Source organism: Apis cerana, linkage group LG7, assembly GCF_029169275.1.
Source record: "Apis cerana isolate GH-2021 linkage group LG7, AcerK_1.0, whole genome shotgun sequence".
Taxonomy (NCBI): Eukaryota; Metazoa; Arthropoda; class Insecta; order Hymenoptera; family Apidae; genus Apis; species Apis cerana.
This window is the reverse complement of record NC_083858.1, coordinates 1,315,677-1,343,370: the sequence shown is the minus strand read 5'-3', so window position 1 is coordinate 1,343,370 and position 27,694 is coordinate 1,315,677. Positions and strand designations below refer to the sequence as shown.

The window sequence follows — 27,694 nt, the reverse complement described above, 5'->3', positions numbered from 1 at the left end:
TATTTCTTTTTTCTTCTGTTTCTTTCAAATTGGACGGTTTTCTAAACTTTAAAGCATTGAGGATATAGATCTGATAAATTCAAAATTGTTACAATACGTTTTACCATTGAAGCATATAAACAGTACAAGTTTTCATCCGCGGGAGGACGCGATATCTGTAGTTTGATATCATACAACCAAAAGAAAGAAAAAGAAGGTTAAAAAGAGAGAGAGTGATAGAACTAGTCAAGAAGAGACACTGAACCGTGGGAAAAGCTTGATGAGAGCAAGAAAGAGAGAAAGATAATGAACAAGCGGCGCATGCCGTAGCCACGGCCCCCAACTTGCTCTAAACTCGTGCAGCCTGTCGCTGTCGGTCGAATTTTAATGGCGGCTCATTCTGATTTCATGTTTAGTGTTATTATCAAGTGACGGTATTTGTATTTTTTATGTATTATTAAAGAGAACAATAGCAAATTCTATTGAATTTCGAGTGTATGATATTTCATGATTTGAAGATTGTATCGGAAATTCGTATCAAAGACAGTGCATATTCGTGATGTGTAGCGACTCTAGCGCACGAACATTCCATCGTGTAGTCGTATTATACATTTTGTCTTTTTCATGAAAAAGTGGTTGTATGTGACAAATTGAAGTGGATTGGTTTTATTTTATACATTACATATACTGATATATATATATATATTATATATATATAGATATAGATATATATATATATATATATATATATATATAGAAGAAAAATTACACGAGCAAATTAATGGTCATATCAGATCGAACGAATCGAAGCTGCAAACTTTTCTCAGCTTGAAGGTAATTTTTTTCTTTTTGAGTAATTATTCCAAAATATATTCATATTCTTGTGGTTATTTTGAAAATATCTATGAATTTATGAAATTTTATCATATATTTTAACTAATTCGTTCTGTTTGTATTTTGTTAGACAATTATTGATAAGTAATAGAATATTCTTGTCTTTGTGTAAAGACACTGGCTCTAACTGTCAAGTGCAGCTATGCTGCTTACACTAATGAAGGGCGGTGCGTGCAACGAAGTTACTCAAAAAGTGTGGAGCCATCTGCCCTAGCCTGACATCGACGAAATGTTTTAGTATCGAAATCGGTCAGTGATATTATTTACATTTATTGATAATTATTTCAATTATTAAAATTATCAATTATATATATTTAGTTTTTAGAAAAGTATTATAAATTTGATAATATATAAATCTTTGAAACAGTTTAATATATTTCGATTATTTTAATGTATTTTTCGTTTTTTTTCACAATATTTTATTAATAATTATTATTATATTTTTTTGTATGAATCAATTATTTTATAAATTTAAAAATTATTATATAATTTTTTTATTAATTGATAAAATATGTATGTATTGTATTTTAAATTTTTTTTAAAAATAAATTGGTTTTGAAATATTTCAGAAGTGCCAGGCAATGTGCATCATGTCGGTGCCTGGATACATATACAACTGGTAGTACTGTACGATACTAGCCTTCTTCAGTGGGATATATACCCTTATTATACTTTCTAAGCTTCCTACCCTAAACTTGTATATGCACAAACGCACACGCATAGCGTGTGCGCATGTGCTTTATCAACTTTTGCCTACACATCATGAGATTCTTGGGATTTATATCATTTCCCATTTCGGCTACTGTGTTATCTTTTAAATTGCTGTTACCACTTCATCGATTATTCTTTTCATCCATGTCTGTTGCCACTTGGTTTCTGTTGGTATTGGTAACTGCAGCCATAGATACACCTGCTAGTACTGTTCCATCTGTGCAAGAAAATAGATCTTTACATATTATAACACAGTTTCCTATGGGAGATAGTCAGAGATATGGATTTTATCCTTTAGATCCAAATACAACGAGAGAAGGTGCCCTTCGATTTAATCACCTTACTATAGATCCTGTAACAGGAAGATTATATGCAGGTGCCATCAATAGACTTTTACAATTAGATTCTAATCTCAGACTGGAGGAATATGTTTCAACAGGTAAATATTATTTCTTTTTGTGAACTATATATTTTATAAAAGAATTTTAATTAAAATTGCTAAAAAAATAATTCTTATAAATTATTATCTTCAGGACCAAGATTGGATAACCCTCAGTGCCATGCAACAGGCTGTCCTTCTAGAGATATAACTACATCTTTAATGGATAATGTAAACAAACTATTAATTGCTGATCTTGAATCACAAACATTAATTGCATGTGGTTCCCTTCTTCAAGGTGCTTGTGAAAAGTACAAAATGTCAAACATATCTATTAAACCGGAGTTCATTCCTCATAGTGTAGCAGCAAATGATGAAAATTCTTCTACGTATGCTTTTATTGGACCTGAAAGATACAATGCTTGGGGACAAACAAATATACTTTATGTTGGTACTACATTTACTAATAGAGGAGATTACAGACACGATGTGCCTGCTATTTCCAGTAGAAATCTTCATAATTTAGAATTTGCAGAATATACATTTAATAAACAGTCGATTGTATACATCGATGTAAAATATCGAGATCATTTTTTAGTTAAATATGTGTATGGTTTCAATGCCAGCGATTATGCGTATTTCGTATTGGTACAAAAGCAATCTCATCTTCCTGAGGAAGAGGAAAAGGGTTATATTTCTAGATTGGCTCGGAGTTGTATCAGTGATCCAAATTATGATAGTTATACAGAAGTGACACTACAATGTACTGTCGATTTAGGAGATGGGAAACCACAGTTTTATAATTTAGTACAAGATGCAAAAGTAGCACCAGCTGGTAGTGATATAGCTACACAACTTGGTATTTCAGTTGGTGATCCTATTTTTGTTTCTGTATTTTCGCCAAGTAGAGGGATTACAAATGAACCACTTTCTCGCTCAGCACTTTGTGTTTATAGTTTACAAAATATTGAAACAAAATTCACTGAAAATATTCATATGTGTTTTAATGGTAGTACTAAATACAGAAATATGGGCTATGTCAGTGGTCCTATACAAGATGGAAAATGTCCCACAGCAGGAGTAAGTATAAAATATAAAAAATTTTTTTTATAAAAATATTATATATTATAAGTATATATTTTATATTATTATTATTATTTTATTAATTCGTATTTTATTAATTTTCATATATATTCAGACAACAGGAAATATCTTGAATTTCTGTGAAGTGGGTTTGAAGATTTCTGGAATGTCGCCAATTGTGGGAGAAGCAATTTTATATTTTCCCGACGAATTCATCACTTCTGTAACAATAGCTAATACAGAAAGTCACACCGTTGCATTCTTAGGTACTAATGATGGCGTCCTCAAAAAAGTTTTACTTTCTGGAAACGAAGCATTCGTCTATGAAAGCATTATAATTGATAAAGGAAATAGATTGATGCCCGATACTTTAATTTCACCAGATGGAGAACATATTTACGTTTTATCAACTTCTAAAATTTCTAAGGTTCAAGTGGAGCATTGCAGTAGTTATATTAATTGTAGTAGTTGTTTAGATGCAAAAGATCCTTATTGTGGATGGTGTTCATTAGAGAAAAGGTAAATATGCATGGTATTTTATATTTTATTATATACATAAATATTTTTTTTTTAGATGTACAGTCAGAGGAGATTGTCAGAAAGCAAGTCACAGTAGTCCAAGGTGGTTGTCTTTAGGTACAGGACAACAATGTATTGACTTTGAGCAAGTTCTTCCAGATCGTATGCCTATCAATCAAATGACCACAGTTCATTTAACAATTCGAACTTTACCCGAATTACCAGCGGGAGCGAACTATAAATGCGTTTTTGGTAACGCAGAACCTATAGATGCATTAATGACCGGATTTGGATTATCATGTCCTACACCATCTGTTATTGAAAGACCAAATATACCAGACGGAGCCGATCATGTTCTAGTACCTTTATCCGTGCGTTCTAGTGAAACTAATAAAGATTTTGTCTCACGAAATTTCGCATTCTTTGATTGCTCTAGACATACTGTTTGTACAGAATGTGTAAAATCTCAATGGGCATGTAGTTGGTGTGTATATGATAATAAATGTACACACAATACAAGCTGTCAAGGTATCATTTCAGGAGAAAACGTAAGTTAATATAAAGATTGTACAGAATATAATTGTATTAATTGTTCTTAAAAAAATGTTTATATTTATAGAATCAAGCGAATTTGGCCGCGCATGGTGCACAGTACTGTCCCAGATTTGTGCAACGCGAAGAACCATTGATGTTACCTAATAGTGTACCTAAAGAGATAATGCTTGAAGTTGAAAATTTACCACATCCCCAAGTAGGACACACTGGTTTTCAATGCATCGTTTCTATTGAAGGTGCCAATTTAAAGGTACAAGCTCGTGTTGATAGCAGTCGTTTTATAGTTTGTGATAAAACGGTTTATTCGTACGAAGCAGCCACTGGTGAATATGAAGCAGAAATAACTGTTGTTTGGAATATTAACCATCACGTGGATAAAACTACTATTGTTCTTTATAAATGTGAAGTGTTAGGTTCGCATCGTGAACATGCAGATTGTTCCCTTTGCGTGACCAGAGATGCACGCTTCGAATGTACTTGGTGTGGTAATAGTTGTGTGTATCGACATTCTTGTTTACACTCCCCATTTACAGAGTGCCCAAAACCGAGGATAGATATGATTAAACCTTTAAGTGGACCGATCGAAGGTGGTACATTAGTCACTATTGAAGGTAGTAATCTAGGGCTAAAAGAAAGTGATGTGGATGGAAAAATACATATTGGTAATACTCCATGCATATTAGTTGACTATGAAGTATCTGTACGCATTGTATGCCGTACTGGAAGACACGAAGCAACAGATACTGCTTCTGTAGTTGTTGGTAATGATGCTGGATATACTGAAAGTGCAGTATTATTTAATTATAAAGATATAAGATTATCTGGTGTTTATCCATCTGTTGGTCCACAAAGTGGTGGGACTCAACTTGCTATTACTGGAATGTATTTGAACATTGGTAGTACTATTTCAGCTTATTTGGATGAATTACCGTGCCATGTTAATGCCACGCAAGCGAGCAGCACAAGATTAACTTGTGTAACAAGTAAATCTGACAGAGTAAGAAAAATTGACAGACTGACTCTTAGTATAGATGGTGCAAATCGCACCTTAGTTGGTAATCCTTATAATTACACTCACGATCCTACTATTATGGAGATTAAGCCACTAACAAGTTTTGCTTCCGGTGGTCGTATGATTACCGTACATGGTACCAATTTAGATACAATTCAAAAACCTGAAATGGAGGTTTACTTTGATAATGAATTGCTACCTGTGAATAGAACAATTTGTACAGTATTAAATCCGACACAGATGGAATGTCCAAGTCCAAGCGTTGCTAAGCGTTTTATGACTCTTCGTCGCAATGAGCGTGCTACTGTTAATGGTCAAAGTACACCATCTCAGTCATTAAAATTAAAAGAATCTCAGTTATCCTTAAAAATAGCATTCATTATGGATAATGTAGAAAGTGTTCGAGATTTGGAAAAACATTTTAAAAGTCTTAGAAATCGTTTACTTTATGTGGAAGATCCGAAATTCTTCGCCTTTCCACGGAACATCAAATTATATAAAGGAGATACATTAGTTATTGAAGGAGAAAATTTGATTTTTGCTAGTGATGAATCAGATGTAAATGTCACAGTTGGAACAATGCCATGTAATGTGACATCACTTGCTTTAACTCAATTAGTTTGCATTCCTCCTGATCAACAACCATCTGATACAGACGAACTCGGAATTAAAACTGAAAATAATCTACCTTTAGTAGTAGTACGTGTAGGTCGTAGTCTGAGGTTTCCTATTGGTTATCTGCATTATGAAGTGATTAAATCTTATCCAATTCCACCGGAAGCCATTGCTGGAATAGCTGCTGGCACTTTTGGTCTTGTATTTTTATTTGTTTTAGTGTTAATAATATATAGAAGAAAAAGCACACAAGCAGAAAGAGAATATAAAAGAATACAAATACAGATGGATACTCTAGAAAGCAATGTTAGAATGGAATGCAAACAGGCATTTGCAGAATTACAGACTGATATGACTGATTTAACTGCAGATTTGGAATCATCTGGTATTCCAACTCTAGATCACAAGAATTACATCATGAAAGTATTTTTTCCTGGTGTTACACATCATCCCATATTAAATGATCCTAGATCGCGTAGTAATATATCTCGAACAAATTATGACGCTGCCATGATCCAGTTTGAACAGTTAATTAATAATAAATACTTTGTATTAACTTTTATTGAAACTTTAGAGGCTCAAAAAGACTTTAATATTAGAGATAAAGTGAACGTTGCATCATTACTTATGGTCGTCCTGATGGGTAAGATGGAATATGCAACTGACATACTTATGAATCTTTTATTAAGACTTATTGAGAAGGCGGTAAATACGAAACATCCGCAATTAATGCTTCGAAGAACTGAATCTGTGGTAGAAAAAATGTTAACGAATTGGATGGCACTTTGTATGTATAATTATCTTAAAGATTATGCAGGTTCCTCTCTATTTTTATTATTCAAGGCAATAAAACATCAAATAGAAAAAGGTCCCGTGGACGTAATTACACATGATGCTAGATATTCGTTATCTGAAGAGAGACTGCTTCGTGAACAAATTGAACATAGTGTAGTTACTCTTCATGTCGTCCAAGATGATCTCGATGAAAAAATTCAATGTAAGGTATTAGATTGTGATACTATAAATCAAGTGAAGTCCAAGATTTTAGATGCTCTCTACAAAAATACTCCTTTTTCGCTGAGGCCGTCCGTTCATGACGTAGATTTGGAATGGAGACACGGTAGAGGCGGTCATTTAACTCTTCAAGATGAAGATCTCACAACAAAATGTAGCGGCGAGTGGAAAAAAATAAATACACTGGCACATTATGGTGTCAAGGAATCAGCAGTAATGTCATTAATTCCTAGACAGAATGATAGTTTTTCTGTCGCCTGTAAACCACCATGTCACAATTGCAAACCATCGCATTATCATCATCAACAACAATCTATTCATCATACCCATCATCACCATTTGCATCGTCATGCAAATCATTGTTCGTCCACACATCTTCCATCCACACCTAATCACAACTTAATTACTCCTGTAATGTATAATCATCCAGTCAGTGGTTTATACTTCGAATCTCATTCACCACCGATTATAACAGCAAACGGTGACGTAGAAAGTGGTCATGGTGGTAATCAACGATTATATCATTTGGTAAGGCCTATAGAAGAAAGTCATTATCCGCCAGGTATGGGTTTTACTGGTAGCAAGCATCATCATCCGGAACGAACACACAAAGCTATCCCTGAAATATTTTTAACAAGATTATTATCGACGAAGGGTACTGTTCAGAAATTCGTTGACGATTTTTTGAATACAATATTAACAGCGAATGAAGCATTACCTAGTGCTGTAAAGTGGTTGTTCGATCTTTTGGACGATGCCGCGAAGCAACATGGAATTGTTGATCCGGAAGTGCCACATGCATGGAAATCGAACAGTTTACCTCTAAGATTTTGGGTGAATTTTATTAAGAATCCAGACTTCATGTTTGATATTAATAAATCAACTACGGTTGACTCAAGTCTATCCGTGATCGCACAAACATTCATGGATTCCTGTTCAATGACGGAGCATAGACTTGGAAAGGACTCACCGTCGAATAAATTACTTTTTGCTAAAGACATACCACATTATCGAGAAAAAGTAGGTCGTTTTTACACAGATGTACAAAGACTGCCACAAATCACTGATCAAGAAATGTCTAGTGCCATGCAACAACTAAGTGCATCACATGCGAACGAATTTGATGTGATCGCAGCACTGAAAGAACTTTATATCTATGTCAGCAAATATTATGAACAAGTAAGTATCAATAAAATAGAATTAATATTTTATTATTATTGAATTCTATTTATTAGGATTTCTAGTTTATCGATAATTTAATTAATATTATAACATTATAATATATCATATAGATCCTAGAGGCCTTGGAGACAGACGCGGGCTGTCGCAAATTACATCTAGCTCACAGGCTAGAAAATGTGGCGTGCACACTTGAAGGAGAGGAAACCAGTGCCTGCTGACATAACCTTCTCATTGCCATCCCAGGACCCGTCAATCTCTCCAGAAATACTGATTAGTGCCTCCATTTCATGCATCAGATACACCTCGTTACATATGTACAAATCTACATCATGTGAATAACAATGCCGTAAAAAAATTTGTGCGATTTCGTTAAGGCTAGTCAGGCGATAGTTTTTCTCAGGATAACTTATCCTGATTGTAGTATTTACGTCTATATGTCATAGCCGTATCGAAATACGCTCGTAAACACGTATAGATATTAGTAAAATGATAAAAGGAAAAATGACTTTATCCTTTAAATTAGATTTTTTTATTAATGTTATATATTTCATTTATTTTAATATATATATATATATATATATATATATTTTCTTTATGTTTAGTCAACATTTTTTTGGCATTTTTTTAGCATAATATAATAAAAAAAAATATTTTAAATAAAAATTTATCAGTTTCTGATTGGATGTATAAAAATATTAACATGTTTTTTTTACATAAAATAACCAAAATAGTCAAATGACATATTTTTAATATTACAATAAATTTAATCTAAAATCTAGTATATTGTGGCCTTAAGATAATTATATATATTATTAATAAATAATATTATTAAATAAATCCAACAGTATCAACAAAATTGTAATTATTATATATATTTAAAACAATACTTAAATGAAATACTTAATTAAAATGAAAATTAATATTAGAAAAAACCTCTGGAAATATAAAATATATGTATGTAATGGAATATATATCAAAATGCTTTATTTGAGATGACAATTAAAAGTGTAATGCACAGATTATATAGAAGATGAATTACAATTTGAAAATAGATTATAAAAATTTATTGTATTTATCATATTACTTATTATTACTTATTTATTTCGTTTATATGTTCTGTTAACATTGATGTTTATAAATTTTGTTACAAATTTCCTATTATTTTAATTATATAAATATAATTATTGTTACTGTTGGATTTATTTAATAATATTATTTTAAATATGTAATTTAATTTAAATAAATAATTTTCCATTAATATACATTTGTGTTGATTAGACTTAAATTTTTAAATTCAAGGTCATAGTTGTATTTATGTTGTTAATTATAATTTTGTTATATCTCATGATCATGAATATGCAACAATTTTTTATGAAAACAAATTTTTGAAAATTTTAAATATATTAATATGTAACATAACTGATCAGAAACTGAAAAATTTTTATCTATAACATTTTTTTATCATATTATCAGAAATGCCTGAAAAATTCTAACTAAAAATATATAAAGAATATATCTTATAGAATGTTAATATATTCGTGAAATAGAATTTTTGAAAGGTTGATTCTAAAGATCAAAACAAAATTAATTTACAAAAATGTTGAAAATGTGAGACATGAATATAGTACAATGATGTAATAGAAATAGAGCAGTTTTTTTTTTTATTTCTTTATTTTATTTTTAATTCACTAATATAAATTTTAATTGCTTATAATTTAATAAATAAATCTTAATCAATATTTTTGCAATTAATTTTCGTAATATTTAATCTTTAAAGTTAACTTTTTTAAAATATTAATATAACGAATAAATTAACAATCTATATATATAATTTTATATATATATATATATATATATATATATATATATATATATAATTTAATATTTGTAAGAAATTATAAAAAAATAATAAAGAATCTCAATGCAATCAGTAAAATTTCCATTAAATAAAAAATTAAATAAAAAACGTAATTTGTCATATAATAAAAAGTATATCTTTTCAATGATGTAACTAAATATTAATATTAATTTAATCATTGCATTTAAGATTTGAAATGCAAAATTCATGTAAAATATTTATAACAAAGAAAAAAAAAGTAAAGAAAATTAATGTTTTCATTTTTATTGTTGGCCAAATGTCTGTACGTGTATACGTAATATATATAACAGGAAAAGAATATAATGTGTAAAAATTTAAGTGAGAAAAAAGCCATAGTGTCCATCAGACTGTCTGTACAAAAGAAGTACGGCAGCAAGTAGTCTGTGATCCGAACACAAGTGGCTATGCCTACTATCTTCATTATGATATATATTATTAATATGTTATATATTATATATATATATACATAAAAAATGTGTAAAGCAAAGATCACAACATACATCTTCATGGATTATAGTGAGCTAGTTAGAGAGGATCTATATATGTATTATAATATATAATTGAGAGTGAAAAATTCTTTCAAAGATGACAAAAGAATGAATGTGTGAGAGAAAGAGAGAGAGAGAGAGAGAGAGAGAGAGAGAGAGAGAGAGAGAGAGAGAGAGAGAGAGAGAGAGAGAGAGAGAGAGAGAGAGAGAGAGAGAGAGAGAGAGAGAGAGAGAGAGAGAGAGAACAATATTAACTTAAGGCAGTTAATAGTTAAATGAAAGAAAAAATTGGGAAAATAAAAAAAATTGTGAGAGAAGTTCAGACTACTCTAGGCCTATATATATCAATATATATATATATAAGATATATAATTATATATATATATATATATATATATATATATATAAAATATGTAAAAAAAAAGAAAAAACAATTTTTTTATTAATTTTCTTTTGTTTATCTTTTAACATTATTTTTGTTTATTTTACACAACTACATTTATATGAATATGACTGTTGCTATGATTTGTAAGATCACTATATAGATCATATAATGATTTTACAACTATTATAGGAGCTATATTATAATTATTATTGCTCTTACTACAATAGTTATATAATAAGTTATATTATTATATATATAGGTACAATTATCTATTAATTGTCTATTCAACAATAGTTATTATGGTATATCGTTAAGCGTGAAACACATAATAGTTACAAAAATAAAAAAAATCTTTTATATTGTATATCAGCAAAGAACGATTTCTAGACTCTTACAAATACAGATTAAAAAAAAAGAAAGAAAATAAAAAAAAGAAAATGCAGTAGAAACAAATTTTATACATGTCCAGTTATATTTTTGCCGTTCATTAGATGTTTGAGATTTTTCGCCAGTTTCAATAATATCATAATTAAATGCATTTAAAAAAAAGGATATTTAAAAAAGAAGATACAACGATAAACAGTATTTTTTTGCGATTTATTATTTTCAATATTTTCTTTTATCTAAGACTCCTTCAGTTTAAAAATTGCATCTTTTAATAAAATATTATCTCTGAAATTATTTATTATTCTGATATATATTAGTATTTAACAGTTTAATTCACTGCCCATTGCGCACTGCCAATTTTTCTCCATGCGCTTTTAGAAACTGTTATATTGAAATAGACTTATTTAATATTCGAACTACAAAAATTATTTGATAATTTAAATGGTAGGTCTAGGGATGCTGAGATTTAAGCTCATTCTTGTACTTAATTAACATTTTTGTGTATTTTATCTATTCTACAACCTCTCAGCTTCCCTGTCATTGACTTATGTATCTTTCTGTTTTATATGAATTGTATTTATTTATATTTCTGACAGATATTGAATTATCTATACGAAAATAGTACGTCAATCTGCTCTATGTGATTTATTATATTATATATATATTTTACTTATGTATATACTTTATATACTATATATATGAGTAATCATTTTTTAAAAAATATTAAATTGTTTTATTGAATTTTTTTTTGTTTATGTAAAATGATGATGGAACATTGCAAATATTCTATTATATTCAAATTTAATTGGATTTAATCCATATCAAAATTATATAATGATTTAATTTCATATATATCATATTATTTCATTATATATTTCATACAATATAATATTACAGAATATTAAGAATATATGATATAAATGATAACAGAATAGAAATGAAACTTGCAATTATCGATAAATTATGATCATATATATCTGTTCTATTATTATTTTTTTTGTAATATTTTAGAAATATTATTTTGTATATATTTCAATCTAATTTTTTTACAAAATTAAAATTTTCAATATTGATATTGAATATCACTATAGAATAGGTATGATATTATAATATACCATAGATTTGAAAATTATTTTGCTAAGTATTTTTATTTATGGAACATATTTTATTTGTATAATGAATTTATAGTAAAAAATATAAAAATTATTTTTATTTCGTAATTAAAGACAATGCAAAAAAGATTTAATCCAAATGATTCTATATATGATAAAAATTTCAGCAAAAAAATAACATTTATTAAAATTAAAGAAAAATATTTATAAATATAGTTTATTAACTTCATTTAAAATATTCTTTTTTTATTTTGTTTATAAATTTAATTGTAGGAAAATTTAGAACATTTTAATAATTATACAAAATTTGTTTATGACAAAATTTGTTAAACAAATAAAGTTATGAAAAATATTTTTGTGAATAATATTTGTAATTCAGTTATATTAAATTATTGATGAGTCTTCCAAAATTAATTAATTTTGACTTTTAATTAGCATCATTTTATTATAATTTTTTATGCAAATTGTATGCTTAGTACAAATATTTATATTATAATTAAAAATTATGCAAATATATATATATAAACACACATATACAAAATTTAATTTTAATAATATTAGTATTTAATTTAATAATATTTTAATAATTTTTATTATTAAATTACTTTTTTTATCATTTCTTTAAAATATTTTTAATCTAATAAATTATTTATAATAAAATGTATTGAAATGAATTGAAACAAATTGAAACAATCGTTTGAAAATCGCTATTTACATTATTTAAATAAGATGTTTATTATATATATTTATTCTATTTCAATAAATATATATTAATATTGAATATTTTTATGCAATATTTTGGAAATAGAAATAGTATTCATATATTAATGATAATGAATTATGAAAAACAAGTAATTTGCATTACTGCAATGCTGGAAAGTTTATTACTTAAAAATTTAATAAAATAATTATAAATTTTTTTTTATTAAATATTTTCGAAATTATGAATTTTTTTTTATTTAAATTTTATTAATTTAATGATTGAAATAAAATGAAATAAAATATTATATTTCTATTTAAATATAAAAAAAGTTTGTTCTAATAATTATTATAATATAAAAATATAATTACAACAAAAATATACACGAATACTATTTCTTTCATAGATTAATATATTTTTAAATTATTATACATTAAAGTAATATATTGTACAAAACAAATAATGAAAATATTTGATAAAGAACGATAATTAGTATTGTAATTAAATCGTTATGCATAAATACGAACATATTAACGATATAATGAATTAAATAAATAGTAAAAAAATCCTTTTGTGGATGATATGTTTCTAATTGTATATATTCAATAAAATGTTCATTATATTGTCATTATTATTAATATCAATATTTTTATATTATCGAAACATGTAAGAATTAGTAAAAAAGTAATGTATATTATAAAAGCTATTAGAATTGTAAAATTGACTTGGAATTTTCTAAAGTAGGTTTATACATTATTCGAATAATGTTATATAACGTCCACAGTAAGGATCGATGTTTTTATTACGGTATATTAAACTCTTTTATGTGTATATTATTTTACATAGCACAGATTGACGTATATTAATATATTTGCATATATATTCTTATATACGTACGTTTTGTCTCTATTAGCTAAAAATTAGAAGATTTTTATGTGTGATTTACATTTTTAGCAATTAAAATATTAATTTCCAAAAATTATAGTTCAAAAATTATAATGTAGAATATCTTGTATGATACGTGAAAAACATAATATGTTCGAGCGCAATTCGAAAGCTGTAATATGCTACATTTTTTAATGTATATTGTACACATACAAAATTTTTCGATGAAATTCTGTTGTTTCCTTAAAGCATTTAAAATATTCTAATAGTGTATAAAATATTTGTATATTAATGAAAAAAATATTTTAAAAAAAAATTGCACTAATAATTAATTTTAAATCGAAAATACTATTAATTATTTCTCGAGTCATTTATCAATTTGTTTAAAATTAATTGAACACAAAAAAATTTAGAATACATAAGCATTAATTTTTATTTATCTTTCAATATAATTAATATAAAAATATTATTTATTGCTTGAAATATCGAAGAAAGCTAGTCTCAGAATTTGTGACATTTAAATATTTTCAATATATTACGAAAAATATATTGCAATTTAAGTATAATATTGAGAATTGCTTATGATATAGCAGAATTTCTCGATAATTTGTACTCTCGATAATTGACTCCATCCATCTGAAAAGCTTGTCAATTCCGCATTCAACATATGTATTGTATTGTAATTAATGGAGGAAATGTTCAACGGTTTTATGAATTAGTAATGTCATGCTTCGTAGTATAGATGATTCCAAACATCATGTCAAATTTAAGATTATTCTTTGTTAAGCTTCCGAAAAAATGGATGGGGGGAAGGAGAGTAATTGTTCCCTTTAAGAATAGCTTAAATATATTTAACTCGGGAACTATATAAGAAAAAAATATAAAATGGGCTCATTTTCATTCCCATGAATTTTTGAATGTATCTTTTGTGGTTGTATATTATAAGTGAAGAATGCAATGTATGTATGAATGTAATACTGCTTTATTTGTGCGTATGTTGTGCGGATGTATGAGCGTATATCTATTAATATACGCATATAGATGCAATCCCGAAAAGCCCTATGTAAATAGAATTCAACCCCCCCATCTCGCATACAAGTAGATTATAAGTAATATTCGAGAATGAAATGACTCTTGCTAAATTTTCAATGGGATGTAGGGATAAACAAATAAGCATTTGAAAAATTGCAAAAATATATTGGTATTATAAATGAATTTGTAAAATTTATTTTGAAGTACCCATAATTAATGTTATTTTTTTTATTTTAGGTTTTTTGAAATTTTATAAAAATTTAATTGCATATTTTGATTTATATATTTAAATTAATGTATGTTTGTACAAAAAATTATATTTTTTAAATGTTAAATGTTATAATATCAAATTACATTGCGTCACAATTCGTTATTTCATAACAAATTATATTAAAAAAAATTATCTAAGTATTTCTAACGAAAATATATAATAATATAAAAAGTAAAAATCTTAGCTAGCAAAAAATCGGGAATTACTGCGGTATGAAATATTAACATTATTTGTTCAAAGATTATACTATTTTTGACAAAATATATCGATTTTGATATCAGAATATCTGATTAGTATTATTAATTTTAAAGATTTTCTCAATTAATTAATCAACTTGTAACGTCGAAATTATAAAATTTGTTTAAGTCTTTTACACATTATAAAATATTGTCATAATATATATATAAGTGCTTCATTCTACACCTGATTTGATTTTATATACTAGTGATTTTTCCTGAGATTTTGTTGAAGACAATGCTGGTGAATTAGATGAAGAATTTTTTTTTGAACTTTGAGTAATATTTGTGCTTCGTTTATCTTGTTTAGCTTTTTTCATCATATCTTTTAATCTTCTATCTGCACTTATAATATGAATATTTGGTGTTATTTTGTTTCCACCACCTATTTAAAGAAATAGTAGCTGTTTTTTTTCTTTCTTTGAATATACAATAAATTTTTAAAATTTTTTATAAAAAAAAAATTTTTTAAATATATTTTTTAATATTGAGAACTTACTTAAATTGGATTTTTTTTGTTCTTTAGATTTATTTTCTATCACTGTTTTTGGTGAACTCCTTTCTTTTGAAACCTATAAATTAAAAGAAAAATTTATTTTCATTTCATATTTATTTTTTTTTTCTATAATTCTTTAATACAAATCAAAAATATATTTTTAAATATAAAAATATAATAAATTATAATGTGAGTGAATACACACACCTGAGATTTGGAACAGTTTGAACAATACCACACCAATCCTGGTACATCTATTTGAGAATCTAAAATATGTGGAACATGACATTCTTGGTGATATAAGGAATGACATTCTAAACATTCAACAAGTCTGTTTCTTGCACCAACATCCATTCCTTTGCAAATTACACATGTCAGATCATCTTCTAATATTTCTAATGCTAAAGTATTATCAGTCTGAATAATATCAGGTGGTGTGTCACGGGTTGGTAAATTTACAGGAGAATTGTTTTTGCTTGATTTACTTGAATGTTTGGAAGAAGAAGAAGAAGAACTTTTGCTCTTTTTACTACTGCTGCTATGGTCACTTAATACTGGTTCCTCCATCATATACTAAAAACAGAAAATTCAAAAGATAGAAATTCAAAAAATGAATGATAATGATGGTGCATACAGAGGGATCAAATACTGGATATCTTTTTACGTGAATGAAATCTCCTATGCTTCATGAGTGCCCTGATATCAGAACTAATTCTGTAAGTATAATAACTTAATTAATATAAAACACTTTGATTTACTCTTTTTTTTCTTGATAACCCTCAAAATGTGTTTAAATTAGTTATTATCTAATTACCTTTTTATGTAATACATTCGATAACATTTTTGATGGTCCATATTTTTGTTTGATTGCTTCATCTAGAAGAGCTCGTAATTGTTCTGCAGAATCTTTATTAGTGGAATGTAAAAGATGTAAACCTTGTGTAAATTGAGGATCTAACTCCAATTGTGACATTTTTATATGACTTACTTTAATCTGTAAAATATAAGATAATTATATGAAAAATTTTTAACAATAAAAAATAAAAAATACATAAATAATAAATTTGTTAATAAAATAAATATCTGATTTGAATATTTTTTTCATATCAAATAATATTTAAACTATAATTATTCAAAATATAAAAAAATTAAAAAAAAATCCTAGGTTATATTTACTTTATTAATTATCTATATTAAATTATATTAAATTGTCATTTTTTTTAATATATTATAGTTAAAATTAAATTTATTACTATTATAAAAAAATATATATGAAATATAATCAATTATCATATAATTATCATATATCTAATCTTTAAGTAATATGAAATCTTACACATTTAAATGTCTACATAAATGTAATATCTATGTTAATTTGCGTTAAATAACTCATGCAATTAAAAAATAACACAAAAATTTAAATTTTTCATTGCATATTTTTCCTAAACAACATCTATGAAACATCGATAATTTATATATGTTTAAATTAAACATTTATATAAACACGAATACATTATTATTTAGTCAAATTTTTAATTTTCTTCAATGTTATTTTATATTTTAAAAATACCGCTTGGAAAATATTTCTATACATGAGAACTGTATATTGTATATAAAGTAAAAAATAATGAAAGTTAAAGAACATAGGCACTGCTATTACTTGATTCGTCCCTGGTCTCGCGTATTCCAAATTTAATTTTACAGAGTTTTGATTCTGCGTTAAATAAATGCAGCCTCTATCTAGGGAGATATTATCGTGAATAAAAGTTTACTAAAAGAATAAATAAAGGTATGCATTTAGATATGAATACTTACGTTAAAGCTTCAAAAGAATGGTGAAAATACAAGCAAAGAAAGACCAAAATAGTAACCCTGCAGGCGATCAAGTGTAAGGAACAAGTCAAGTACGCCTGGTGTGCTCTTTCCATCTTTTTCTATTTATCGGAAAAGGTATGAACGCTTCCTTCTCGAGGCGCGTTAAAACGATGTCTAACTTTCGACGGACAGTTGGCAGCCGTGCGTAAAAGAAATAAATAATCAAAGCGACCATGAAGTGACAAATAAAGTTGGAGAACAATGCTCGCGAATGGCAAAGAAATTTGAGTGCAGCGTGCATTGGCCCCTGTTCTATGTTTTGGATACATCTTTTGTGGTTACAACGTGGTGTTCCGTACAACATTAAAGCCGGAGATACGCTATGTACTCGCTGCAGAGACGGGGCTGACATTTAGATATTTTCTTCATCCCGATACCTTCGTGGTACTGGTCTTACTTTCATATTCTTATATCAGTCGCCCGCTGACAACCGTGATTCCTCCATGCGTAGGAATCCGATTCTGCGGTTAGCTAGACTAAATGACTGAAAACGCGCTGAATCGGCGGTCACCAGAACTTCTATCATCAGAGAAATAATATAGATTCACAGAAACATGCCTTCCTCGAGAGTGCTGTTATACATGGTTTTTTAAGGACATGCTTGTACCGTACCGGTCAATGATATTTCGTTGTTAACCTCTACTATTGTTTCGAATGCATTGTTACACCGCATGTTGCGGATGATAGTGGCCATGTGTTTAATCTTTATTCACCTGAATAAAGTCTGACAGGATAATTTATCCAATAAGCTTCAAACATGAAAACAGAAAAAAAGCCTAACGAACCAAGTTGTGTACCAACCACTGTTGTTAAAGAGGAACCTGATACGGATCCAGTTAAAATCAAAGAAGAGGGTTCCGGAGGTAATAATGATGATACAACTGGAGAGGACACAACAGAGTGTTCTAGGGATCCTTGTTTGGATCCTTCTAATGGAGAAGGTACATTATCAGGGGAGAATCAAAATAATAGTGCAAATCAACCAATTCTAAATTCAGTGAAGCAAGAAGGTGATCATAATAATCCCACGGATGATATACCTGGTAAATATAAATTTAATTTTTATATTCTATTAATTATCTATATTTTTAATATAATTTAACATTTTTTTTTATTTTATTTCATTCATTTTGTTGTAGATTGTAGTGGTAATGTGATTACTGCAGATGGTATTCAACCATTAGTTAGTAATGTTCTTGGAAAACAGATGGGAACTAGTACTGGAAGTGGTGAAGCTCAGTATATGCAACAACAAAGTCAAATTTTTGTATTTTCTACAACATTAGCAAATAAAGGTGCAGATGCAGTGTTACAAGGGCAATATCCATCAATTATTGCTTATCATTGTGCACAACCAGGCACTAAAAAATATTTAGAAGTATGTAATTTAATTAATTTTTTAATTTAATTAAATTTTATACAAAAATTTATATTATTTTTATGTTTATTAATAAAATGCAATATATTATTATTTCAGAAACATCCAAATAAAGTAAACCAATTCCGTCAAAACCCTGCACAATGGTTAAACAATCTTGCAATGATGAAACAAAAAACTCACCAAGGAGGTACAAATAATTTTCAAAATGAACAACCTCCTGATTTACCAGCTCTTGATCCTAATGCTCCTCCATTCTGGAATGAGCAACCTAATCTAAGAAATTTAAATGGTGGTAATACTCTTGGCAATTCTGAACCATCATTGGATGATGCAAATATAGATGTGCCTTGCCTTGTACCAAATTCACCTGGTAATTCAGGTAATATGTAGTATTGCATTTTGTATTATAATTGAAAATATTTTCATTTTTTTAATATTTTTTTGTATATATTTCATGTTAAAACTATGTCTTTTATTACAGCAAACCCTCAACCTCCGAATAATACTACAATGGGTCATAGTCCTAATTTATTAGGAGGTACTACCAGTCCAGGTCCAGGCAGTTTACAGCCATCTTTACAAGGTGTCAAAGTTCCAGATGAAAATTTAACTCCTCAACAAAGGCAACATCGAGAGGTTCAATTAGCAACCATTAGAAAAATGCAAATGATGTTATTTCCTGAACATAAAGAAGAAACTACTAATACACTAGATACAACACAAGGAACAGCGGTATCAACATGTCCTCCAACAAATGTTCCTTCAGTTGTACCAACTCAATGTCCTCCAACTATGGATTGGCATAAATTACAACATCAATTTCTTGATGGAAAAAATAAAGTAAAATGATTAAAAAAAACAATTAAAAATATTTTTAAAATATTAACATATCTATTTAATATAATATATTATTTATATTGCAGACCAGTGTTGGAAGTCCTGGAACGGGAGTTCCATTACGAGGTGCTAATATGGTAGGAGTTCCACGTAGTCAAGGACCACCACCACCATATCATCAAACAACTCGATCTGCGAGTGTGCCAATTGCAATACAAAGTCCAAATCCTTCTTCACCTAATAATCCAACTAGCAATTTGTCTCTACCATCACCTCGCGCAAGTTCAGCTCTAAATTCACCTGCAGATTGCAATAGACAATTTCAACTCAGTAATCAGAGAACTAGCCATCTACAAGGACAAAGTCCAACAAGTCAAGACTCTCCAAATCCAACAGTTGGGAATGCAACAGCTGTATCAACAACGAGACTTAATCATAGTAATCCAGGAACGCCTGTTTCTCATTCGCATATCTCAACACTTAGTCCTAGTGGAACGACTGCTCAAAAAGATTCTTCTTTAGACTTTCCCACCAGTCAACCTCCAAATGGTAAGATCAAGCAATAAAATAATTATTTTATTATTGTAGGCATTTTATTGTAGATTGTATGTTTTAAAATATGTTTAATATATTAAATGATATTTGACATTAAATTGCATTCAAAGGATTTTAATACAACAACTAAGTAACGATGATTATTTTAATTATTACATAAAATATTTTAAAAGTTCACTGCTTAAAAATATTATGCAGTGAATTGATCATGTTATATGTTACAACATAGTGGATGGTATGTTTTGCCGCACGCTGCAATCCTTAGCCCAGCAAAAGCAGCAGCATACTGGAGCAGTAAATGCAACAGGTGTGAAGGAAGCAAATCTGATGCCGGTTCCGAGTCCTCAACAGATTCAATATCTTAATACTTTCGAAGGACAAGAACTAACAATACAAAAACAACCAAATACAAGTTTAAAAGATGGCAATTTATCTACGTAAGTATATTTAATAATTATTTACTTCTTAATATAAATATATTTCATATCATTTTGTGCTTTTTTTTTAGAAACACAGCCAGCAATACAGAGATACCGAACAGAATTTTGCCAGGAGCTTTGGACAATAGTAATCAATTTCCTACTAGATCCGAAGGTGCGAGTCCAGTTCAGATGGATATGAATCGTGGCTTTACAGGTTCTTTACATAGTCCACATACTCCTCATACTCCGCATACACCAGGCAATGGTGCTCCACATACTCCAGCTGATCCTGGAAAACCTGGAAATAAATCTAGTGCAAGTGCACAAAGTAGTCCAGCACCGCACAATGCAAATATACCGGATAGTATGGGTCCTCCAAGAACAGTACCAGCATCACCTACTACAAAACCTGATACATCACCGCCATCGACAAAAGATACTCAACAACAACAAACTCAACCTCAACAACAAACACAACAGCAACCGCAACAACAACCGCAACAGCCTTCTCAACAACAACAATCTACAGTTGCAAATCCAAATAATACTGGAAATACAACAGTGGTGCCTCCTCTGGGAGGTCCAAATGCTCCCTTTCCTTGCGGAAGACCATCTATTAATGTGAGTCAACCTTCAGACAATGTGCCTCTTAATCCCAACAATATCGGAGGGCGACTCGGCAGTTTAACCGCAATGAGTACAAATCATTTCGATCCTATAACTTCCTTAGCTCAGATGAGTCAGCAACTTACCAACACAGCAGCTAGCAATTCATTAGGTAATGAAGGACCTATTCATTCTGGAAATACTGGAATGATGCAATTCGGCAATCCGCATAGTATGCATATGATGCAAATAGGCGGTGAAATGAATGGAAGTTGTCATATGGGTGGTCCAACCAATGAACCAAACGAAGTAGGAGGAATGTGTATGGGTCTCGCGGGACCACCAACGAGTTATAGTCCGACAACTTCGCATACAGGAAGTCCTGGTGTACCTAGCAAAATAGGTCATCCTATAATGGGACATGGTATGATGAGTAGTCATTCAGGTAATGCAGCAAGTGCGTATCCTGGTGGCGATCCTCATGCACCACCGCCAAGATTAATGACAGGTCACGTAACTGGTCCTAGTCCTTACAATGGAGCGAATGTTCAAGTAAAACCTAGTGCTCCGAACACAATACAATATTTACCAGCTAGGCCTAATGTTGGTCATACTCCTAGAGGGCCACCAAGCTTGGACTTCCTTCAACGATTTACAAATCCCTTATCTAATTTAGAATCAAAGATGGGCACTCCATCTGTAAATCTTCAGTACTTCCCGAATGGTTGTGTACCAAATAGTATGGGCCCACATAGTGGTATGCCATCAACCATGAGCGGTGGACTTCCTGGCATGGGAGGTTCTCCAAGGATGGACGGACAATCGATGAATACATCTGTTGGTGTACATCCTTCGATGAGACCTGTTGGCAATATGAGACCTCAGCCTAATTTAATGCGAATGCAACACATGGTTGGTGGCGGTGTCTTTCCAGGAGGTTCAATGGATCCAGATAAAGTCTTCCCACCTGACATGGTATCGCAAGTTCCCAGTCAACCAAATCCTGGTATGTACGTATCTGGTAGTAAAGGTAGTCCTATGGGATTAGGACCTCCCCCAGATGCGACTCAGCCATTACCTCCGAGCATGGGTGGTGCTACTAGTAATTTCAAGAATAGTCCTTTCGTCGGTAGTGGTCCAAGCATGTCGGATCCAAATTATGCTCAACAATTCCACAACTTCCAGCAACAACTTTATGCTACCGGGACGAGAGGTAGTGGTCCGCCACATCCTAATTTACATCCGCCGCCAAACTCGCATTCGCATCAGCAGTTCTTTATGCCGAAATAAAATGTGTTATCTGCCTGATCGAAGATAAATATCGCGACGGCGATAATTTATGATTGTGGTGGCCTTTTTGTGTCCTTTTTGACAATTACGTTTATTAATCTTGAGAACAATTTCATAAAATGAAATATAAAAATGATTACAAAAATGAACACGCATTTTCGGAGAATGTAAAACTTTATATAAAATTATTGCGTGCAAACTTGTAAAGGATAAAGAAGTCGAATTTGTTAAGATTCTATGTTGATGTGATGAATAATTATGAAAAATAATTAATGACGTACCATTTTTTGTGAAATGGTTTATCATGACTGGCGGTGGTAACGAGATTCTCGTTCAATTCTTTATTTACGAAGTTGTTTATGTATGTGTTATTATATCGATAAGCGTTTTATTCATAAATCATGACATTAAAGTCTTTAATGTCTCTCGCGTCTCTAAAATCTGTTCCATCGTCTTAGAAAATATCGTTTTCGTATCAGAATTCACTCTGTAAATTGGAAACATTACAAATATCGCGTAGCGTTACGCGAATCATGTAAATACTAATGTAAAATCTGATTTCTTTGTAGTAATCGTTATTTCGTCGATCGGAATATACGGTGATCGTTGCTAGAGATTTTTCGTGGATCAGAAAAAAAGAAAGAAAGAACGTAAACAAAAAAAAGGCAAAGATTCTTCTCTTCCTTTTTATTCGAATAATTGCTCGTGATAAAATATTGTGCGAGAAATAATGAAGTATTTGAAGAAATGACATAAAAATATGCCGGTGAAAAATTTATCCTTCCTTTTATCACTAAATAATTGAAAAAAACGCAGTCAAACAAGCTCAAATTCATAATTGTACATATATACGATATATATTCCTGTTGCAACATACTCCTTAAAATAATATTGCCCGTCCCTTATATTCCCTTCACCGATTCCCTCGTGACCAACACTGTGCATAATCATGACCCCACGTAGCGTAATGATATAAGAGAAAAAGAATAATTGACTAAGAACAATTATGTTGTTGATGAATGATTTTTATTATAAATGAAAAATAAAGATATTTACAAGAAGTCAGTATCAGAATTGATCGATAATAAGTTTCGTGATTATTTGAAAACGGACATTAGATTTTTTTTTAATTGTTATATTTTTTCTGTCCGTTTAAAACTGAATGAAAGTTTTTTTAAATATGATGAGCTCATAATTTTTTTTTTCATTTCAAAAAACAGGCTGCTTCCAACTTACTCGGATCTGTGATAGTCAAACAAGAAAATGTATCCTTTTTTCTTCTTTCTGAAGACATCAATACATATCTATATTCATTAAGGAATGATTTTTTAATACTATAATATGTTTATTTAATCGTTAGATGTTATGCATGAAGAGAAAAAAAAGAATGAATGAGAAAATTAGAGAAAGACGAAGCGAGAAAATAAACTAAAAAAAAAATTTTTTTCGAAGCAGCTTGAGCAATATTTTAAGCGATTTAGCGCAAAATGATGAATTTTGTGATAACATAAAGAACATTTCTAAATATGTGACATGATGATAGAGAGCTTTCTCGAAGACTTTATATTTTCAGTTAGAAATAAGATTTCATCTATGTTCATAATTCAAAGTTTTTACAACGAGTCGTGTAACATATCATCCATAAAATTATGTCAATATTACAGATTTCATTCTGTTTTTCTGTTTTTTGTTTTAATTTCATTTACTAGAGAAATATTCTACCTGCGCCAAGTATTTTACGAATTTCCACATTACTATGCAATATTTAGGACAATATTGCGCAAATAAGTAACCTACATTTCACTCTCCATCCATTGAGTCAAATGAAGCTATGAGCTCAGTCACGAAATGTAAAGCTTATTTGTAATCGATTCCCCTTGCAATAAGTTGTATATATTGTTCATCACTTTATCCAAAGGTGCTCACTAAATCACTAAATTTGTTGCGTTGTGTTATATCTCTTGTTGTCGAGAATTTGTCATTCTTGAAATTTCCTTTCACCTGTAAAAAAATCATTTATTTAACAAGTATTGTATTATGAATTTCTTCAAATTTGTTGAATCTATTTCTTCATTCATCTATGCCATTATTCAACTCAACATTTATTGATTTACAATAAGGGATACGATAATACTGTATCTAAGAAATTTTAAGAGAAAACTGTTCAACAATTTCATTGATTAATATTACGATTCATTGTTGCAACCAATTTTATACCCGAAACCTAAGTCAAACCTTTCCTTCTGCACATATTTTCATTGACTAGATGTTCCCGAATCGCGCCAGTCATCTTTGTCTCTGTGAAAAAAACATGCTTATATAAAAATAATGTTTTTACAATAATTATATGATAATATTCTTATCCATAATTATTTTTATTATTGATTTAATAGAAAAAATTTACTGAATGATTTAAGTTTTTTAATTATATCATTATTTGTTATTACCTTGATTGTTGTTCTTCTGAAGACACAGTGCTCCCATTTGTACTGAAAATTAACAGTATGTATTGTATTCACTACAGAAGTATTAATCATGTGAAAATTTACTTTTTCTTAACTGCAAAGTCATCCCATTCACTAAGATCATATTTAGATAAATCACCATCTTCTTCATCATCTTCCTCTTCTTCATCTTCATCCTAAAATTTCAATATATTTATATATATATGTGCGCGTGTGCATGCGTGCGTGCGCGCGCGCGCACGTGTGTATATACATATATATTATGTATATATAATATTTTCAATTTTCACTAAAAGTATATTCAATTACATTTTGATCTTCTTCTACTTCGTTTCTATCATCTTCATCTTTAGACTTATTATGTGGTGGACTGCTATACCTAGAATCTTTGGAATCGTCATCTGAACGGTTTTCAATTTTTCGTTTCTTTCTACGACGTCCAAATTCATCGTATTCGTCATCATCGTCTCTCCTTTCTTTATATTCAACAACTCCTCGGTCGTTATATCCTCCGCCGTATCCTGTGCGTTCTTCAATTTCTCCAAATTTTGGTGCATTACACATGTTACATTGTTGTCGTCGAGCCCAATTTACGTTTCCACACTTACTGCACTGCCAATCATCAGCACTAAAAATATTATAAAATAAAATTGTTTATTCTATATCTAGTATTTACTTATTGTACATATTTTATAAGAATACTAGATATATTGAAGTTAAAGAAAAATATACAATATATTGTACAACTCTGTATATTATTAAAATCAAAATATCAATTTAAATAAAACTGATCAAATTAAAATTTTTATTATATTATTTCTAAATATTATTTTTAAAATATTTATTTCATATATATAAAATAACTTATGGATAATATTTTTTTGTATTATATTCTTATTATTTTTATTATTTACCTAAACAAACCTCTACTTTTTTCTGCAGCTGCTTTGCCAATTTCTTGTCCTAATTTTTTTTTCTTAGGACATTCTCCCCTATCTGAATAAAAATATCTTGTTAATTATTATATGAAATATTTTATGTATTCTATAATGTTGATAAAACAATATTAAAGATATATAATTCATGAAACATCATTTTAAAAAAAATTATATACAAATTACCATATTAATTTTTATATACCTTTTCCACATCGATTACAAGAATTTCTCCTTGCAAAATTTACATTGGCACATCTGAAATATTAAACACTATCAAAACATCTCATATAACATTAAATTTATATAATTTTATCTATTTTCATATTAACATTTAAATAGATACACTAATATCTTAAAACCTAAAAATTATATGAATAATATTTTTAAATTAAATATTTTGTTTTATTTTCTTTATCAAATATTATAAAGTATAAATGTAATATAAATAATAAAAATAAACTATTAGTATAATTGATATATTAATATATTCATTAAATTTAATTAAATTACATTTATTCATATTACAATTTATTCATAAACAATACATTTATTCATATTATTCATTTAAATTTTATTCTTTTTTTAATTAATATTTTAATTAATATTAAAATTTTAAAAAAATAACATTATATACCAAATGCATATATTTATAATAAAATTTATGCTATTAGTTAATTGTGTTACTAATTAAAATAAATATTACGATTGAATATAAAATTCAAATATAAAACGTAAGGCTGATTTTATACAAGATAATGTTATCTTTAAAAAAATCTACGTACTGAGAATCGGGACAAATCCAATCCCCATCATTAATATTACGTTGATTTTCGTCCTCCACTTTATTATTATCCATTTTGCACTTGGCTATATTCTTTGTATGTAAGCTTGAGATCTAATTTATCAAAGTTGCATGAAACTTTGCGGTTGGTTGTTCTTTAATAATTGTATCTAACCTTTATAATTCGTTTTTTATTTTTATATTGTTTAAATCATATCAAAAGAATCAACTTTTCTCAGATTTTATAAATGTGTAACTTATTAAAACACGTTCTACGCGCTACTATCTATTGCATTGTATCGTAGATATAAATTAATGCACCGAAACTATGGAGTGCAACACACTAATGCAACATTAACGGCACAATCATACTACTTACGAAGCGATAAGCCGTAACGTGGCGATCTCAAAAATTTGATCATGGAAAACTTTTTATTTGGTTGATAAAAAACACAACAATAAAGATAACCATTAATTGACATTGATTAATTCTATTTTTTCATATAATTATTATAATCAAATATTTAACGTATGTAAATTGTATTCATTCTAGTATGTTTTTAATTGTTCACTAATCACAATAATGTATTAATTTATTAAATAGAATAAGAACAAAAAATATTTTAATTGAAAATATTTAAAAAGAAATTATATATATGTGTATATATATAATAAAAATTGTATCTTTTATATATATATATATATAAAATATATATATATAAAGTACGCA

The 27,694-nt window shown here is 28.7% G+C and overlaps 4 protein-coding genes across 11 annotated transcripts; 2 read left to right on the top strand and 2 right to left on the bottom strand.

Annotated features, from left to right (window-relative positions):
• Window positions 1-59: 59 nt before the first annotated feature.
• Window positions 60-10,558, top strand: LOC108002480 (plexin-B). 2 transcript variants are annotated; one of them, XM_017064192.3, is made up of 8 exons: window positions 60-813; window positions 988-1,122; window positions 1,443-2,023; window positions 2,118-3,043; window positions 3,162-3,565; window positions 3,621-4,113; window positions 4,185-7,940; window positions 8,054-10,558. In XM_017064192.3, the coding sequence occupies exons 3-8, from the start codon at window positions 1,606-1,608 to the stop codon at window positions 8,159-8,161; spliced, it is 6,105 nt and encodes a 2,034-aa protein (XP_016919681.1). In that variant the 5' UTR covers window positions 60-813; window positions 988-1,122; window positions 1,443-1,605; the 3' UTR covers window positions 8,162-10,558. The 2 variants fall into 2 exon arrangements, with proteins under 2 accessions (XP_016919681.1, XP_016919682.1); XM_017064193.3 differs by having other exon boundaries at window positions 944-1,122.
• A 4,397-nt stretch (window positions 10,559-14,955) lies between these two features.
• On the bottom strand, window positions 14,956-17,769 carry LOC108002466 (integrator complex subunit 12). Of its 4 annotated transcripts, XM_017064160.3 has the most exons (6): window positions 17,630-17,742; window positions 17,475-17,550; window positions 16,629-16,808; window positions 16,022-16,387; window positions 15,818-15,890; window positions 14,956-15,703 (listed from the first exon to the last, which is right to left on the bottom strand). In XM_017064160.3, exons 1-6 carry the CDS (start codon window positions 17,740-17,742, stop codon window positions 15,495-15,497), a joined length of 1,017 nt encoding a protein of 338 aa, XP_016919649.1. In that variant the 3' UTR covers window positions 14,956-15,494. The 4 variants fall into 4 exon arrangements, with proteins under 4 accessions (XP_016919649.1, XP_061933518.1, XP_061933519.1 ...); XM_062077534.1 differs by lacking the exon at window positions 17,475-17,550 and having other exon boundaries at window positions 17,630-17,769; XM_062077535.1 differs by lacking the exons at window positions 17,475-17,550; window positions 17,630-17,742 and adding an exon at window positions 17,151-17,408.
• A 78-nt stretch (window positions 17,770-17,847) lies between these two features.
• LOC108002465 (protein BCL9 homolog) lies at window positions 17,848-23,841 on the top strand. 2 transcript variants are annotated; one of them, XM_017064159.3, is made up of 7 exons: window positions 17,848-18,732; window positions 18,829-19,067; window positions 19,167-19,449; window positions 19,552-19,910; window positions 19,994-20,456; window positions 20,728-20,899; window positions 20,971-23,841. In XM_017064159.3, the coding sequence occupies exons 1-7, from the start codon at window positions 18,447-18,449 to the stop codon at window positions 22,778-22,780; spliced, it is 3,612 nt and encodes a 1,203-aa protein (XP_016919648.1). In that variant the 5' UTR covers window positions 17,848-18,446; the 3' UTR covers window positions 22,781-23,841. The 2 variants fall into 2 exon arrangements, with proteins under 2 accessions (XP_016919648.1, XP_016919646.1); XM_017064157.3 differs by having other exon boundaries at window positions 20,692-20,899.
• On the bottom strand, window positions 23,790-27,641 carry LOC108002467 (zinc finger Ran-binding domain-containing protein 2). Of its 3 annotated transcripts, none has more exons than XM_017064165.3 (8): window positions 26,966-27,636; window positions 26,386-26,438; window positions 26,160-26,241; window positions 25,555-25,873; window positions 25,330-25,421; window positions 25,228-25,269; window positions 25,016-25,078; window positions 23,790-24,781 (listed from the first exon to the last, which is right to left on the bottom strand). In XM_017064165.3, exons 1-7 carry the CDS (start codon window positions 27,037-27,039, stop codon window positions 25,036-25,038), a joined length of 705 nt encoding a protein of 234 aa, XP_016919654.1. In that variant the 5' UTR covers window positions 27,040-27,636; the 3' UTR covers window positions 23,790-24,781; window positions 25,016-25,035. The 3 variants fall into 3 exon arrangements, with proteins under 3 accessions (XP_016919654.1, XP_016919656.1, XP_016919653.1); XM_017064167.3 differs by having other exon boundaries at window positions 25,625-25,873; XM_017064164.3 differs by having other exon boundaries at window positions 23,790-25,078; window positions 26,966-27,641.
• Window positions 27,642-27,694: the final 53 nt, after the last annotated feature.

Bases quoted from the DNA above. Each gene is read 5' to 3' on its own strand.
- LOC108002480 (XM_017064192.3), top strand. From the start codon at position 1,606: ATGTGCTTTATCAACTTTTGCCTACACATCATGAGATTCTTGGGATTT. The intron at 3,566-3,620 runs GTAAATATGCAT...TTTTTTTTTTAG, and splicing joins TGGTGTTCATTAGAGAAAAG to ATGTACAGTCAGAGGAGATT. The intron at 4,114-4,184 runs GTAAGTTAATAT...TTATATTTATAG, and splicing joins GTATCATTTCAGGAGAAAAC to AATCAAGCGAATTTGGCCGC.
- LOC108002466 (XM_017064160.3), bottom strand. From the start codon at position 17,742: ATGGAAAGAGCACACCAGGCGTACTTGACTTGTTCCTTACACTTGATC. The intron at 17,551-17,629 runs GTAAGTATTCAT...CTCCCTAGATAG, and splicing joins CATTCTTTTGAAGCTTTAAC to AGGCTGCATTTATTTAACGC. The intron at 16,809-17,474 runs GTAATAGCAGTG...TATATTTTACAG, and splicing joins CGAGACCAGGGACGAATCAA to ATTAAAGTAAGTCATATAAA.
- LOC108002465 (XM_017064157.3), top strand. From the start codon at position 18,447: ATGAAAACAGAAAAAAAGCCTAACGAACCAAGTTGTGTACCAACCACT. The intron at 19,068-19,166 runs GTATGTAATTTA...TTATTATTTCAG, and splicing joins GCACTAAAAAATATTTAGAA to AAACATCCAAATAAAGTAAA. The intron at 20,457-20,691 runs GTAAGATCAAGC...GTTACAACATAG, and splicing joins CACCAGTCAACCTCCAAATG to TGGATGGTATGTTTTGCCGC.
- LOC108002467 (XM_017064164.3), bottom strand. From the start codon at position 27,039: ATGGATAATAATAAAGTGGAGGACGAAAATCAACGTAATATTAATGAT. The intron at 25,422-25,554 runs GTAATTGAATAT...TTGAAATTTTAG, and splicing joins AAGTAGAAGAAGATCAAAAT to GATGAAGATGAAGAAGAGGA. The intron at 25,270-25,329 runs GTAAATTTTCAC...GTTAATTTTCAG, and splicing joins GACTTTGCAGTTAAGAAAAA to TACAAATGGGAGCACTGTGT.